The sequence below is a fragment of the Lichenostomus cassidix genome, chromosome 13, assembly GCF_008360975.1.
Source record: "Lichenostomus cassidix isolate B80296 chromosome 13, HeHo_3.0, whole genome shotgun sequence".
Classification (NCBI taxonomy): Eukaryota; Metazoa; Chordata; class Aves; order Passeriformes; family Meliphagidae; genus Lichenostomus; species Lichenostomus cassidix.
Window position 1 is genome coordinate 10,145,523 of NC_139494.1, and position 16,291 is coordinate 10,161,813.

The window sequence follows — 16,291 nt, forward strand, 5'->3', positions numbered from 1 at the left end:
AGACCCCCAGGTACTGGCAGAATGTGCATCACTTCTGCTCCTTGTTTCCTCTAGGGAAAAGATATTTTTATATGATTAAAAAGCAGAAGGTTTGGGTGTTTGGCCAAACCCTCAAAATCCATCAGTGGTCAGCACTGCCAAAATGCCTCTGAGCAAGTTACCTCTTGGGGTAAAACAGTCTACCCTAAGTTTCAGAAAAGAAACAGAGGTACTTGGATGTCAAGCTGAAGACCACCATGATGACTTTGCTAAAGATCATTGACACAGTAGCTTAATACAGCACTAAGATTATATTGTTCTATTCACCGTGTCAGGACCAAAAGGGAACCATCCTGCAGGGCTCTCCTGCGAATTATGAGATCTGGCTGCTACTTTGCTACTTTAAATGCTTTATCTCAGAGTTCCTTTCAAAATATGACAGCTCATTCTTTACTGATTGGACAAAAAGACAAATTTAAAAGCAGAAGGAAAAGCTGTGGTGTTCTGGTACAGAAAGTACCTGTTTTGTACCCTGAGACTCTTCCTCAGTTTACTGTTCAGAGGTAAAAAAAAGAGATAAAAGAAATGGTGAGCAGCAGACAAGGGAAAAGGGCAATTTCTTAATGGCAAAATTACAGCACCGCCAGATCCCACAAAACAGTTTTACAATAAAAAAATAAAGTTCTTTTTTTCATATTGTTCTTTGAGGTGATTGAATTTAGAATGTGGCTATCTTTAATCACAAAGAAGGATAATTAAAAGGCAAAATAACAGAAAGAAAAAAAATAAAAATAAATATGTTGCTGCTGCAGCTAATTTTATTAGCAGAACTGAGGGTTTCATTTATTAGTTCAGTGGCTGGATAAATGTTCCTAGGAGCAAAAAGTAAAATGCTCTACTATTTCAAAGAGCAGAACTTTCTGGAGGTGGAGGGGAGGATGAAGGGTGTCAGGAAAAAAGGACAGGAGGGAAACAGAGGCTGCTGGGGGCTTGGTGGGCACCGCTGCCCTGCCTGGCAGGGTGGACAGGGACAGGGACCATGTCTGGCAGCTGCCCCTTGCCCTGGGTCAGCCCTTGGGGTTTCACCCAGCTGGAGGATTTCAGCTGTCCTCTGTAGTTTCCTTGGGGCTGAAAAGCACAGAAAATTCTAACTGTTCTTTCATCTTCACTATCTGTGAGTGATGATCGATTCGGAACTTCATGGACTCTTTCTGAGATGTTTGCATAAAAAAACTGTGACATTTCAGAAGGAAATTCAGTTGCACAGTAATTAGGATTGCTGTGGAATAGCACTTTTCCTTCATTAATAGCACATTAGCAGCTGTTTAAAATGTGATTCTTCAGATGAATTAGGCTTTGGGGTCTGCATTTCTCAAAAAGAAAAAAAAAAAAGAAAAGAAGACTTTACCCCTTCCACTGAATAAATCAGTCAGAACAAATAAAATTGATAGGTACTTTTAACTTCCTTTGTCTTTTGAATTTTTTCCTGGAAATATTAACATTTTAATATGCTTTCTTTTAAGCTGCTTTCAAAAAACAAGAAAGCTTGCAGAAAGAAGATAATTATCATGAGTTCTTGTCCTTCTGAGCATTTAAAGTTTAAGGCTGAGGTGATGACAACAATATAAGAAAAAAGTGTTTATGTTTGTGCCCAGTGTTAATGTTTGTCCTACTGCTGCTTGGGCTTGTCTTTCTGGCAAATGGACAGAAAAATGAAGTGGAAGGAAGCTCAGTAGAGAATTGATCCCTTTTGCAAATTTTATTTTCAGATACCATGAATTCAACAACACTTGTGGTGACTCATGGAAGGGCAAATTACACTGGTGAGTGTGCAGACTTCTGGGATGAAGGGCCCAAGCAACACCCAGATTTCCTCCTTCTCTTGCAGTTATTCACTGCATGATGAGAATTGATTCAAACAAAGAAATTCAGTTGTCCTTGGCAATGGGACAGTCAAAGAGTTCTGCTGGTTGGCATTTCAGAGACTTCATCAGACATTTTAATCTGTTCATTTTTTCACTTCGTCTGGGAACAGCTACAATGAAAATACAAATACAGGAAAATTGAGAAGGAATTGCCATAAAACCCAGTTCAGTGGAACAATTTATTTTGTACAAGGCAATAAAGACAGGCAGAGTGTCATAGAGCCTTGATGGTGTTCATCTTATTCTGATTATTACAAAAAAGAGGGACAAATGAGTTAAGGATCAGAAAGATCAGAGCATGAGTGAGTTTTGATCTGTTGTTTGCTTACAGCAAGCAGTACAGTTTTTCATTGTTTCCTCTATCAGACATTAATGAAACACACAGTGACCCTAGGGCACTGCCAGCCCTCTCTCTATCAGCATTTCAGAAATTGATCTCAGATCTCCTCAGAGATGTTACAGAGCCATTTAACTTCCTCTCTTCCCTGGCACTGGGCACTGACACCGAGTTAAAGATTACACTAATGCTTTGCTTAGTGACTTGGGCATGGAGAAGAACAGAGCTTGAGACAAAAGCTTCAAGGCAGAATGCTTCAAAGCGTAATGACAAATGGTGGTGTGTGATATTGAATTTCAGAGGACTGAATGCTGCAGTGCTTTTTCAATGTTCCCATTAAACACTATTTTCCTTTCTTCAGTGCTGGAAAATGAGGCGAGGAGGCTTTTAGGGACAAGCTGTGGATGCTCCTGAGCTGCAGACAAGAAAGAGCAGTGTGACCAGGGCTGTGCAGAAGGGCAGGAAATCTCTGATTGAAATGGAAGCACTGGCAGTGCAGGGGATTGCCTGGCTCCAAACCCAGCCACTTAAAAGCATTGAGTGCTTTATCTCCTGGGCAGCGTCGGCAAGGTAATGCATCAGGATCTGGGAGCTCAAGCAAAATGTATTCCAGTGCTTCTGCATTCAGACACCACCTGGGAGCCTTTCTGGTCCCGTGGCTCTGGGATCCCAGCAGATGGCAGTGGTTTTTCCTGGTACTGTGCATCCCTCTTGACATAGGAAGGAAATTGTACTTCCCTCCAGCCTATCAGTCACTCAGCTTTTTAAGTTAAAAAAGGCTAAAAAAGACATGATAAAATCACACATCAATCAGCTCAAATAAAGAAGCTGCCAAAGCAGCACTTTTGAGAGGCACTGAAAGACTCAGGAAAGTATTGACACCTCCAAAACCCCCTGTTCTGTGCTACAGGGGATTAAATGAGAGAGATGAATATTTGTCTGCAATATGGAAAAAAATTTCCCAAAGACTTTGGTGGGAATTGAAAGGACCCAAAGGAACAGCTTTACATATAGGAATAAAGAGGGCATTTTGGAGACCACTGTGGATACCACAGAGTGATAACTTTTCCACATTTCTATGTAATTTGATGTATGATAGCTCTTTCTGGGAGTTTAGTTTATGTATGCATTGTGGGGAAACACTTTCCAGCTCTCATGACAGAATGAGAATTTTTCCTCAGCATAGTTGTTCAAAAAAGCAGGAGTTCCACTCCACAGATGATAAAGTATCCTTATATTTCTGTAAACATATAAAAAGTTACTTCTGATAGAAAACACTCTAATAGAGAGACTTTTATGTTTTATTTTCTTTTATATTGAACAGAGACAGAGCCTGTAGTGAGGACAGAGGAGAGGAGAGGAGAGGAGAGGAGAGGAGAGGAGAGGAGAGGAGAGGAGTGGAGAGAAAAATCTCTATATTGGACAGAAAAATGATGTCAGCAGAACTAAGGAAACTTATGGCAAGACAAGTGAAAGACAGAGATCAGCCTCAGATGATTGGAATTAATCGTGCAGAAAGAAGCCAGTATCTCTATTATTACTGAAATAATTCTATTTCCCTTAAGAGTACAGAAATCTACCACTGAGGCGAAAGAATTAACCACTCAGACAGGATCATCTCACTTTGCTCATATCCCTTATGCTGAATAGCCAGGGGCTGTGGTAGGAAGGAAAAACTCATCAGTGAAGCAGTGAAAGCAGTTTAAAGCTGCATATCAGAACTGAGAACATGAACCTGTGACTGTAAAGTCCTGAGGTGCTCCTGTCGTGTCATCTCAGCTTGTCCCTTCCCTGTCAGCCTTATGGCAAACCTCAGTGTGTTTAATCGCTGAATGTGAGCTAAAAAGGAGCTGCATAAATAGACTTTCAGGAGAACAGTGGGGATGTCAAGAGGCACTGGCAGGGGCAGGGATGAGCAATTTCTCTTTCCATCATGTAGCTGCATTCGCGTCCTTGAAACAACCTTTCTGGGCTCATTATTAAGCATTTATCTTTTGATGTAGCTCGTTGCTTCTGCAAACCTACATTTATGGACATTTTTTAGGCTGCAGCACCTGCTCACAGGAACCTTGGCTGGCTGTGTAATGCTTCAAATGCCAGAGATCCGAGGGAGAATGCTGGCTAAAGTGAGTCATCTGAAAGGTTTCAATTGTCACCTCGTGCCTCTGAATTACAGGTGAAAATGAAGGGGGCAGCAAATGGATTGCACACATGGCTTTTCCCATTTTGCCAGTCCCTGCCCATGGCAGGAGGGTTGGACCTGGGTCAGCTTTAAGGTCCCTCCCAACCCAAACCACTCTGTGATTCTGTGTTGCCAGGAGCAGAGGAGCAGAGCTCCTGCAGGGATCCACATGCCGGAAAATCCAGGTGGGATGTGAACCACACACTGTGTGCTCCGGCATGCTGAGAGCACGTCGGGATTGTCATGAAGATCTCCTGGCACCTCCCAGCACACACAGCTTGCCACGCTCATGTTCCCAGCAGGAGCAAAGCCAGTCCTGCTCTGGAAGGTGAGCTGGGGTTTTCTTGGCAGCTTTGCTGTGCTTGAGCAAAACCAGAGGCAGGCAGGGAGGCAAAGCTGGGCTAGCTGCACAGACAATGCTGGTTTTCTCCCAGCGAAGCCTTCAGCAAAGGAGGAATGAAATCATCCTTTTTCAGCAGGTTGCTGAAGACTGTGGGAGTGTCAGCAAACACTGGCAGGAGTGGAAAAAACTCAGGGAGGGGTCAAAGCAGGATATGACTGCTCTTTCCCTTGAGGGTGAAAAATACACTGCCATTTCACCAAAGAGGATCAGATGATTTAAGGGGTGAACATATACCCACAGGCAAATGACAGGGAAAAACTTAAATGAATGCATTAAAACAAAACGTGATTTCTTTGCTTTTATAACACTTTCCCCTTTTGAAGATTCCTTCGATATTTGAAGCATTTTTAAAGACTTGAAGCCTAAATAAAGACTCTGGATTTATGCTGAATAAAATGCTTTTCTTGAACTGAAACATACTTCTTCGGGGGTGGAAAAAAAGGTGGAAAATGTGTCATAACATTTTTTTTAATCCAGTAAAAAACCTATTGCAGAGTTGTTTCACATGATGCAGAGCAGAAGATGACAGAGCTCAGTGGGAATTACTGAAGTTTGGTGGAAATCAGTGCAAGGAAAGACCAGCACAAGCAGAAGCATTTTCTTATCTCCGCATTATACTCTGCTCTGTTAACCTCCCAGTGAACAAAGAGCTCTTGGTTTTGTAGGAACTATTCTAAGACCTTAACAGAAGAAGATGGGATATTCTATATGATATTATGTATTTATTTCATGCTCTGGAGTGTGAAAAAAATTGTCTTTAGCAAATGCTTGTGCTATTAAATTCGGACAGCTGAAGTTGTCAGAGGGTAAATATGGCTGGAATTTGGTTCACTTTTTGCTGTTCTGGCTGCAAGAGGGGCAAGTGAAACTGTCGAAAGTTTAAGAAAAAAGTAGCAAAGTACTTACTCTACTGTTAATGAATGAAAAATAACAAGTAAAGCTCCATTCCAAAGACCCATGCTGGGACAGTGGGACCTTTTCACAGAACAGACATGCACTAATTATAGTAACATTCTATCCATGGCCACAGGCTCAGAGTTTTAAAACTTTGCACCAGAGCAACCTTACAGGGGAGAGTAAAAGCAAGTCCAAATTCCTTCGTCCAGATACAAACGAAAGATTTTCATGGATGAAAGAAAATTCAGTTGATCAAGACTCGTTTCAGTGGGATCTGACCACGGCATAAAAGGAAACACTGCGTGACAAAAGGTCCTCTGAGACATTGCTGCAGACACCCAGAGAACATGAAACAAGGAAATGTCCCTGCCCTGAGGATTGCTGCAGCTTTCCCTCATCCCTGGGGTTCATTTGACTGTCTAATGGCATCACACAAATATTCATGAGGCTCTTTGCTCATCCTGCAGATGAGCTTTGTGACAGGCTTGGTGAATATTCAGACCTGCTATCTGGAGTCTAACTTCAGTGTTTTCAGACCTGGTAGCTAAGGGAAAAGGTTTATATTTGTAAGCAGAACCCAGATGAGCCAGAATTATCAGGAAAAAAAAACCAAACGACTAATTGTTCAACTTCAGTCTCCAAGTTACTTTTAAGGCATAAACCCACAAGTATTAAGTATAGTTTTAGTAATAAATTACACTTTTCATAAAACCTCTCACATTGTTTCCTTCTGAACCAAAATATCCTTCTTATTAGACCTATTTGGCAGAGGGCAAATACATCAACTCCCAGGATACCCACACATTCCCCAGTTTGTTTGAAATACACTATCTGGATGCACTTGCTGGTTGATCTGAGTTATCCAGTATAAATTACAATTTTGAGCACTTAAAGCCTTCGCACAGCCCCAGTTTACAACCACATCTCCTTCCTGTGACTCATTCTGCTCTGTGGAAACAAGAGTGCTTGGGGTAGATGTTCTCTCTGCTGGAGCAGTGAGTGCATTAGCAGGGTTGGGATCTCACTTTGCAAAGGTGACAAGGGCAGAAGCAGGGCACTGAAGATCACCCCAGTGCCTCTGTGATTACCCCAAAGCATCTCTGTGGCTCAGCTCTGCAGAGCAGTCAGCATGATCCTCTTAGGATGAGCAACGGGGGTGGAAACAGGCTTTGACCAGGCACAACTTAAAACCCAATAAAAACAAATTAGTCTAATAGAAAACAAAAATAATGGGGTAAATAAAACTGCCAAGGCCATTGCAAATGAAATTTGCCCATTGACACTAATGCTCTTCAGTGCTGACTGAAAGGCAAAATTAATAACAGTGGAAGGGACTTTTGTTGTTCTCCTGTTAATTTTATATCATATGAAATGAAAGGTAAGTCTGATATGTTTGAGGTGTGTAACTAGAAAATGTGGAGTATACACTAATTCTTTAATTGGTTCAGTTTAAGTTGTTCTGCCTTAAGTTTCTTTAAAATTTGAATTTCCTGAGATAAAGATAGGACTTTTTTGGGCTCAGCATTCTTCTCTAGGGTAGGGAATAAGGTGGTTGACTCTGGAAAACTTCAGTTTCTTGTTCTAGTAGGCTGCATGTTTCCTAAAGAGATTTATTGTTACTGTCTGATTTCTCCTCTTTTTACATATATGAATAAATCTTATCACTGAATTATTTATCTGAAAACAAGAAACTGAATTGCAAGTCCCAGCCTTTAACATTCCAGGATTTTCATATCTGGAAATCTAAACCACTTGAAAATACTTTTTATTGAATTATTCATCTGAAAACATGCCACAATAAAAATCTACCAAACAACAATGTCCCTTTGGTACCTAAAAAAAACAGCCACAAAGGGCACAGAAGGAGACATTTAAAATGCCATAGCCTCTCCCTCCCCCAGGAGAGCCAGGAAGTTTTCCCCTGGCTACAAGGTGAAGAAACTGGGCTGCTGCTCAAACTCAGATGCCTCTGGAGTAGATGGATTTATTCCCAGCAGGGCTGATGGGGAAACAGGCTCACTCATAGGATGAGATTCCTCTTTCCATCAGGTACAGAGTCCCAAAAAAGTGCCAAATGCAGACATCCACAGTGTATGAAAAGCAGCTCATGCAGGAAAACTTCATCCTGGGACAGAATCCATGCAGATCCACATTTAAATACCACTTGGGAAAAGACCCCCAGTAACTTGAAAAACAGATTTTTTTTAAGGGTTGTACTAATGTCTGACTTTCTATCCAAAATGCACCTTTACAGGTCTATTGCCAGGCAAAGTCAAAACTGGAGTCACCTCAGGTCAGGTTTTTAGCAAACCGCATTAATTGCTCTTTTCTAAGGGAATTTTATTATTAATAAAGGTAATTTTAAGTCCTTTCATCTGTGATGTAAGTCCATGCAATGATTTTGATGTGTTCCTGTGATCAGTTTCTTAATGGACATTTAAGACCATGTGACACTTTGAAAATGAAAATAATTAAATCTGTATATTACAGTAAATTGGGAATATTGCAAACAATATTCAGGATGGAGAAATGATTCATTGAAACCTTAGGAGGATGAATGTATGGGCAGGAAATAACAAAATGAGATTCCTCACGGAAAAGAAAAGAAATTAAAACATCTGGGAAAAAGGAAATAATCAGAGTCACAGATTTTAGTGGGAGGAAGGAACCTTGCTAATGAAATACTCAGATATAGAAATGCTTTCTGTGGGGAAGGGAAGTAACTCCTTCCCTTTCCAATCTCTGTCAAAACATCTGCAACACACAATTAAAAATGTAAAAAGAAAAATTACATGGATAAGCTTAAGAGTCCAGAATGACCACAGTATTTCCACTGTTCACTTAGATATTAAATTATATTTTACAGTATCAAATGGCTCTGCAGTGATGGAAGCAAGAGACTTTTCTTCCCACCACCACTATCCAAGACATCAATGACTTCACAAGGCCTCAGTTAAATATTCCTGAAACTAAAAAGTGGAAAAAAAATTAATGAGGGATTGCAGAAACAAAAATCCAACTCCCTGAAAATCCTTTTGATTGAGGAGATCTCCTCCTTGAGGCTTCTCATTAGGTGGCAAAAAAAAACCCTGTCCTGTTCCAAGCCATAGCTGTGTGTGTTTCAGCCACTGGGGCAATGAAAGATCAATGTTCATCCTATGGGAAATTCCTAAAGTGAAGCATTGGATCTGAATAATTTAATTTGGGTTACCAAGATGTGTTTTTCCATGGGTGTTGAGGCTGGTGCTCAGGCTGTGGCAGTGCCCCATTGCTCTCTCCCCTTTCCCCATGGCAGTCTCTCCCCAGGGCACTGCAGGATAACTGCAAACTGAGAGCACACAGATCTCACCCACCCTGGCTCAGGGCACAGATACACTCCTTCCTCTGCAAGGGCAGAAGTGCCAGAACTTCCTGTCAGTTCTGGGTTTCTCCTGCCCTCTGTTCTCCAGCTGATTTCCCTGTGCTTCCCTTGCAAAACCCAAGCTTTTCCTGGTAACTTGCCTAGGGATGCTCTAGCAGAGCCTGTGTGGGGCATTACCTGTTACTCCACATTTCGGGGGGCAGAACTCTCTCCAGCACAGGCAGCACGGGTTCTTCTGCCCATTCAGGATCTAACCTTCTCCAGCTCCAGCTCAGGCTGTTGCAGCAGTTGGTGAGAGTTGGGATTTCTCATGCCCTTGAATATCTGAGTTGCGTGACCAACGCAGTGAAAAGTTATAATCTAATGCAGCCATGAGTATTCTGTTCAGAGCATCCTCCATATGTTAATTATTAATAATACAGTTATGAGAAAAGTTCCTGTTCTAGCTTTCTCTTAAATAGGATTTACACAGCCATCTGGTGTTCTGTTAAATTCTTCTCATTTTTTTTCCCCAACCCAATTTGCGTGTCTTACTGTTAATTAAATTAAAACTCGTGAAAGAGAAAGGTGCTCTGCCTTTGTGGTGGTTATGAACAGAGCTGCTGAGAAAACAGAGATGGGCACTCAACATTTGCAATTAAAAGAATAGAGCAACGATAATTCTGCCACGGGGAAAGAAGGAAAATGGATGTCACCTCCTACAGAGAAACAACAGCTTTACACCTACAGAGAAGCAACAGCTTAACACCTAAAGGTAAATGTTGACACATAAGTCCCCTGCCAACATTAAAGAGAGACAAGAAAGGATCATATTGATATGGACTAAAATGAGAACATAAAATATGAAAGCCTCTGGGCAGCTGATACACTGCAGCAAAGTGGTTTTGCTGTGAGACATCAAAACCTTGATTTTCTCATAATTGGCTGTCCAAGGGTAGTCCCAGCCTCTGTACCTCTGCCTCTCAACAGCAGAAATCATATTCTGGTTTAATTAGAAATGAGTTCACAGACAGAAAAATTGTGTGCTGCCCTTACATTTCATGTACCTGGTTGGAAACAAGTTTGTTTGAATGTTTCAAGAAAATAAAAAAAACCCAACATTACTATAAACTTTTCAGTCAAGACCACAGACTAAGCTTTCCGATGTTGTAAACCTGCATGAAGAGCAGCTGAGGTTATAATCCACCAAAACCACCCAACCTAAGTCATTCCTGTTCCACCTTAATTCTGTTTTTTATTTTGCCATTTCTGTGAGCAGCTGCTGGGCTCCACCACAGTTTGCTGTAACTCTCTGTGAGGATCCCCAGCCTCTCCTCCAGGATCCAAGTTCACACCTGGACAGCCTCACTGCAGCACCATCAGTGCTTGGCTGCTCTCCCTGCACCCAACCTTTTTTCCTTGCTGTGCTCCTGCTCCTGCTCGGCTGGGAGAGAAAGAAATCCCTTCTTGGCTGAAGTGTGCAAGTGCAAAGCATCACTAAATAATACCAGAAGAGACAATGGTAAATTTGCAACAATTGCATGACATGGACTAAAAGTTCAGTTATTGGAAAGAGTCCAGGACTCAGTAATAGCTTAAATGTTTGAAAACTGTTTTGCTCTTGAAAAACTGTTCCCATTTTAATAATTTTCAAGGAACTGTGAATCATTAAGGCAGCAGATCTAAACAGAAAAATGCCCCTGGAAAACTTGAGCAAAGGACATTTGAGTGATTTTTTTCCCAAGAATCCTGAGGTACTGAGTGATTATTTAGTTCTTTCAAAAAGTGTCAAGAACAGCAATACAGAAATTTTATTAAGCACCTTGAAAAACTACTGAAATTTCTCCTTTCACTGCAAAACATTTAAAAGCAGTGTTTCCTAATTCTTCAAATATCTTTTATAGAAAGTCCTTTAATTAGAATCTTAAGCTTTTCACCAGCATCTCTCATATGCTAGTAGCATGCTTTGCAGAAGAAAAAGAAAGGAAAAAAGAGACAGACAAGTGAAGCTTGTCACTTTTAAGGCTTTCTTGAACGAATTTACAAGATTCATCTCAAACTTTGTAAATTAGGAAAAAAATGTAATGATCAATAAAACTGTGAACTGCCACTTAAACAGAGAATTGCTTTTCTGAACTTGAAAATGAACGAGGTAACAGAGGACTTTAATGGCAAGCACAAAAGGAAAATGGCAGAGAAAGATCATTTAGGGATGAACAGAAACCTGCTGTAGGCACCAGCTGCAGATTTACTGAGCAGAGGAGGTAAGAAGGCTTCAACCCTGATGTGAACACAAGATTTTCCTCAGACACTGCGACTACACTAACTGCACTGTGTGAGGATAATGAAGTAACAAAGAAATTGAAAAGAACAAGGAAGATTTTAAAAGACTGTGCAAAGGGCTGGTGAAACTATGCAGATGCAATTTCTCTTCTGTCTGAGGATGGGAGTCCTTGACATTTTTCCCAGACTCTGGAAATAAAAGTGTGATGAAATACAGAATGCATCAGCAGCTGTAAAAGTAAAATAATGGATATTAAATAATAATTTTCAATGTGTTTCATTGCTCTCTGCAATTTTTCATCAAAGAAAGCCTATTGCAGGCATTGAGTGTTAATATGGAAATGTGAATAAAGAAGCTAATGGTAGAAATAGATTTTTTAAACATCAAATATTTCTTAAAATTTCTCATGCAAGTGCAAATATTTAGTCTGGATATGAACTTAATGAAAAAATAACTCATAACCACTAATACTTTTTTTTTTTCTTTTTGGCAGACAATTCTGGTGTCCCTAAAGTTTTCTAGTCTAAAACTCCTGTGCAAGCAGTGTCATCCCAGAGCATGGACATGGTCTACTCATGATGAGCCATTAGCTTTGGAAAAGTGACTTGAAATTTACAGAATCTGTCCAAAAATCGATTTGTCAAATATATGTAATACTTCACCCTCCCTCTCACCCCTGTCTATTATCGGATTTCCTTAAAATGCAAATGGTTTTGAAGCACATTTTTACACATAAACCTAAATATCTCCCGACTGAATCAAAAGCTTACACCTGAAATGCACTGCCTCTTAAGGAAATCATTACTGTGTTACCATAACACAATGTCTTTGTTCAGCAAGTGTGACCAATATCAGTCTGTTTTCATGTCACTGCCAAAGCCCAAAGCCGTTTATCTGAATGTCTCTGTCTCCCACAGACTGAACTATCCTGTTTTCGAGTTAGCAGTTAAATACTCATCTCACACATACTCTTCTTACACACGGGCTGCTGAAAGGAATGTGCTGAAAAGTGCTGACCTGAGAGTCATCTCGGATTGCTGAATGCTCATGTTCATTTCCTGTAATTAGTTTAACAGTTGTTGTCAGTGTGTGACAAGTTGCTGTGATCCAAAAAGGATGCTCATCTTTCCTGGGCGTAGGAAGATGTTTATACATAAAAAGATCAACTGTACATGACCTCCCAAGGGTGCTTTAGGTCAGTGTTCATGCACTGTGAAAAGCTGCAGGGTAAGAAATGGAGGAATGTCCCTCTGAAAGCAGCTGAGCCAGGGTGGAAGCGCTCAGAGCAGCCCAGCAGCTCCAGCTCAGGGTCTGGGTACCAAAAGGATGGCACAAATGTGAAATGGATAAGTGAGCAAAGTAGCTCAAAAGAATTCACACACTTAGAAGGCTCCAGGTTCTGACCAAGGTCCCTTCCAGCTCAGAATGTGCTGTGACTCTGTGACTGATGATTCTCAGGCCACAATTCACTGGGCACTGTTCCTTGATGAGGAACTATCTGTGTATTTTAGATTAGTTCATTTTCTGAGAGAGCACCAGAGCAAGTGTGGCCTCGTGTTACCAAAGCAACAGCTTCAGTGGCCAAACTTGACCCAGCTTGTTGAACATCTGACTAAGAGTGACCTGAGATGTTCAGCTCAGTTTTGGTGACGGAACAAAGTGGAGATACAACATCCTAGAAGAAAATATTTGGCTCCAAACTACGTGCTCCTGCATGAAAGCATTTCATTTCAAATGTGTTTTAAGATTCTCTTTAATTAATGGCTTTCATAACAGGAAAAGACCTTCTCCAGCCAGTATGGCAGCACAGTCAAGAGGCAAAATGAAGCAGGTGGTGGGTTTGGGAGTGGAAATAGACAGCAGATGTTATCTTGAAAATTTGGAGTGCTCTTTGAGTCCCGTAGCAGGAGCCCAGTTTCCATCAATTCATATTGTAGGAGTAATTGATTGGGACCACCCAGGCTGAGAATTTGCCAGAATAACATTTTCCATTCACACAACACACTTCTGTAAGGCTGAACAGTTGTTTTAAATACTTCTAGAAGAATTTTTTTTCACTTTGCAAATAACCTTCTCCATATTAAAGGATGTGAGAAAATGCAAATCAAACCACAAGATGCTAAAATTCTTAGAATAGTCCTGGAGCCACTGGAATCTGTCTTTTGTTTAATTTTCAGGTGACATCAGGGAAGCATAATTTAGATGTGACAACATATTCCCCAGGGACCCAAAGGAAGAGCTTACCTTTTTGACCTCATATTTAATAGCAAGTTTAATCCTGCTCAGACTTGGCCGGTGGTGCTCTGGGCACAAATGGATGTTCACATCTCCATTCAGAATTGCCTCCACTTCCTCAGTGTCTCTGCACAGGTCCAGCACCCCCACCACAAAGTCCTTGCATTGCATAGATAACTTCCGATAGTCGTTCTGAGGGAAAACAGAAACAAAAGGTATTTAACTGTGCACTGGAAAGCTGTGCTGCAAACAGGCAAATGGATAAAGGAAGAGACAGCAATTGTGAGCAAGGTTACTTCTACAAAACTGCTGCCTGGAAGAGTAAGAAAGCATTTGATTTCACACAGCATGTTGATGGCTCTTCACAAAAGTACAGGAACTCCTCCAGACTTAATTAGCAATGTCTCTATCAGCAGCAGAGTTTGCATTACAATGGAACAAGTTTTGTGGAACAAGTAAATAATTTCTAGGGAAATTTTGATTTTAAGCAATCAACTGTTCTCTCTTTGTGTAATATCTCTAGGAACATAAAAATACAGCTAAAAAAGGGTCCTGGGAACTCTTAAAATATAAAGCAAACTTTTCAGTTTAGGTTCTTTCCTAGTAATTCTTTCTTTAGTAACTTTAAAGAAGTTTCTGACTGGTACAACAAGCTGGAGCATCACACACCGATGTGTTCAGATGAATTATCCAGTTGTAATACCAAGTTCAGCCTCAAATTTATTACCTTAGAATTCGGTTAAACATTCTCAAAAGAGCATCCAGATGATCATTGTCATAACATCTGTCCAGGAAATGGGATTTCAGAAACACAAAGTGACTTCCTGTGAAATAGTGTCACTTTGCAAAGCCAAATTACACTTGTGGGAAAAGAGATAGCCTATAGCTGACTTGACAGAAGGCTATAAGAGCAATTCCTCTGCCTTAAATTAAATTGTGATTGATTTTCACATGCTGACCCTTAAAAAATGAGGAAAGTGCCACCATCTGGGTAAATGTTGTAAATTAGAACACAATTAAAGCTACCATTAATATCATAACAAAATGGTGATATTAAAGGCTCGATGCAACAAATAGGAATAATAAGCATAAGACAAGCTCTTACTGACTTGAGAGATCTTTTCAAATTAGGTTTGATGAATTAATTAAATTCAGTACCTTATCTAATTAAGCCAGCAGCCAAAAGAAGAAGATAGGTAAACCTGGCTTTGATGAAATGATAAGGGTAACCTGGCTCTGTGCCTCAATATTTTCTAAATTATCAATTCTATCATTTACACATAGCAACATATTAACCTTCCTTGTTAGACAAAGATCTCAAAGCACTGTGCAAACATTCGTTAATTAGGCAGAACAGCACTGCCTAAAATATGACATTATTTGAGGTGGCTTAACTTCTTTGGTCACATTTTCCCCTTCAAAACGGAGATGACAATGAATTTTTAAATCAGTTGGTTTAATGGCTTTGCACAGGTCTGAGGTTCTTTATCTGGGTGAATGTCCCATTGCAGAAGCTGGGGAACCACAACTTCCATAAATGAGCCAAGCTAGAGAGCTAAGATTTAAGGTGTCCTTCTGGCTCAGGCAGAAAGTGATGGTCCTTTTCCATCTGAATCTAGTGCCTGAACCTTTTGTGGAGATGGATAGGATTAGTGGAGTAAATGTTTTCAAATACAGGGTGAAGTAAGGTCTGAAATGTAAATGAAAGACAGATTGTACTTTATGGCTTCAAAGTGCTCCTCTCAAATCAATTCCGTGCTTTAATCTTCCCCACACCAAGATGAATTTCAATAAATACGAAGCTTGACTCTTCACTGAGAGAATAGATGGCCAAACAAAAATATCAGCCTCAAAATAGCTACAGAAATAGTGAAGGGCAGCAAATATAGATAGATTTGAAAATAGATGTAGGCTAGGAATGAAATGCCTTCCTGCCACAGGTAATGGAGATGTTTAATTAGCCCAGCAGCTTAAAAAAAAAAAAGAGTGAGAACTCTGCTGAGCTTTAATACCTTTTTCTATAGAATGTTTGCAAAGTTCACAAGCTTACCTCTTAATCAGCACATTTTAGGAAATTCTTATGACCACTTTCACACTATCTGAGCAACTACTTTTTATTAGATTATTTTCCCTCTTCTGCTTTCTTTAAGGAAAAATGTTTAGTAGCAACTAGGAACGTGCTTTTAAAGCATCTGCAAATGGCAGATTCCCAGCTGGCAAACTTTATCAAGACCCAACTTTATTCACATCTCCAAGCCTAATGTTTTTACTGCAGAGACTATGGATGATTTCCCCATTCAAACCTTTTTAATCTGATTTTTAAGTAGACACAGGCAGCCATACACCCTACCCAAGATCCAGACTGAGTAAAGAATAAAATAAATAAAATAAAATAAAATAAAATAAAATAATAAAATAATATAAAATTAAATAAAACAAAATAAAATAGACTTCCCTCCAGCAATTCTGCAGCCAGGCAGGAGAGCAGATTATGTCTCTCAGGAGACTGCTCATCTATTAAAACAGGTCTCAAAGATCACTGAACCTGCTGTGTCTTCTGATGATCCCTTTTCCAAAACCATTTGTCATCTTTGTTCTGGCCTCCTTAATGCTCACAGTCATCACAGAAAATCCTGATCACCCTGATGGTGAGAACACTCTCAATGACTCTCCCTCATGTCAGTGTATTTCTCTCCTCAAGCACACATT

The 16,291-nt window shown here is 40.2% G+C and overlaps 1 protein-coding gene across 1 annotated transcript in view; it reads right to left on the minus strand.

The window, feature by feature from the left end:
* TRPC7 (transient receptor potential cation channel subfamily C member 7) overlaps window positions 1-16,291 on the minus strand; it is a 63,431-nt gene that overhangs the window by 29,170 nt on the left and 17,970 nt on the right. The window contains exon 2 of the mRNA XM_085073583.1: window positions 13,592-13,774. Coding sequence (XP_084929709.1) covers window positions 13,592-13,774 — 183 coding nt within the window. The remainder of the gene's footprint in view (window positions 1-13,591; window positions 13,775-16,291) is intronic.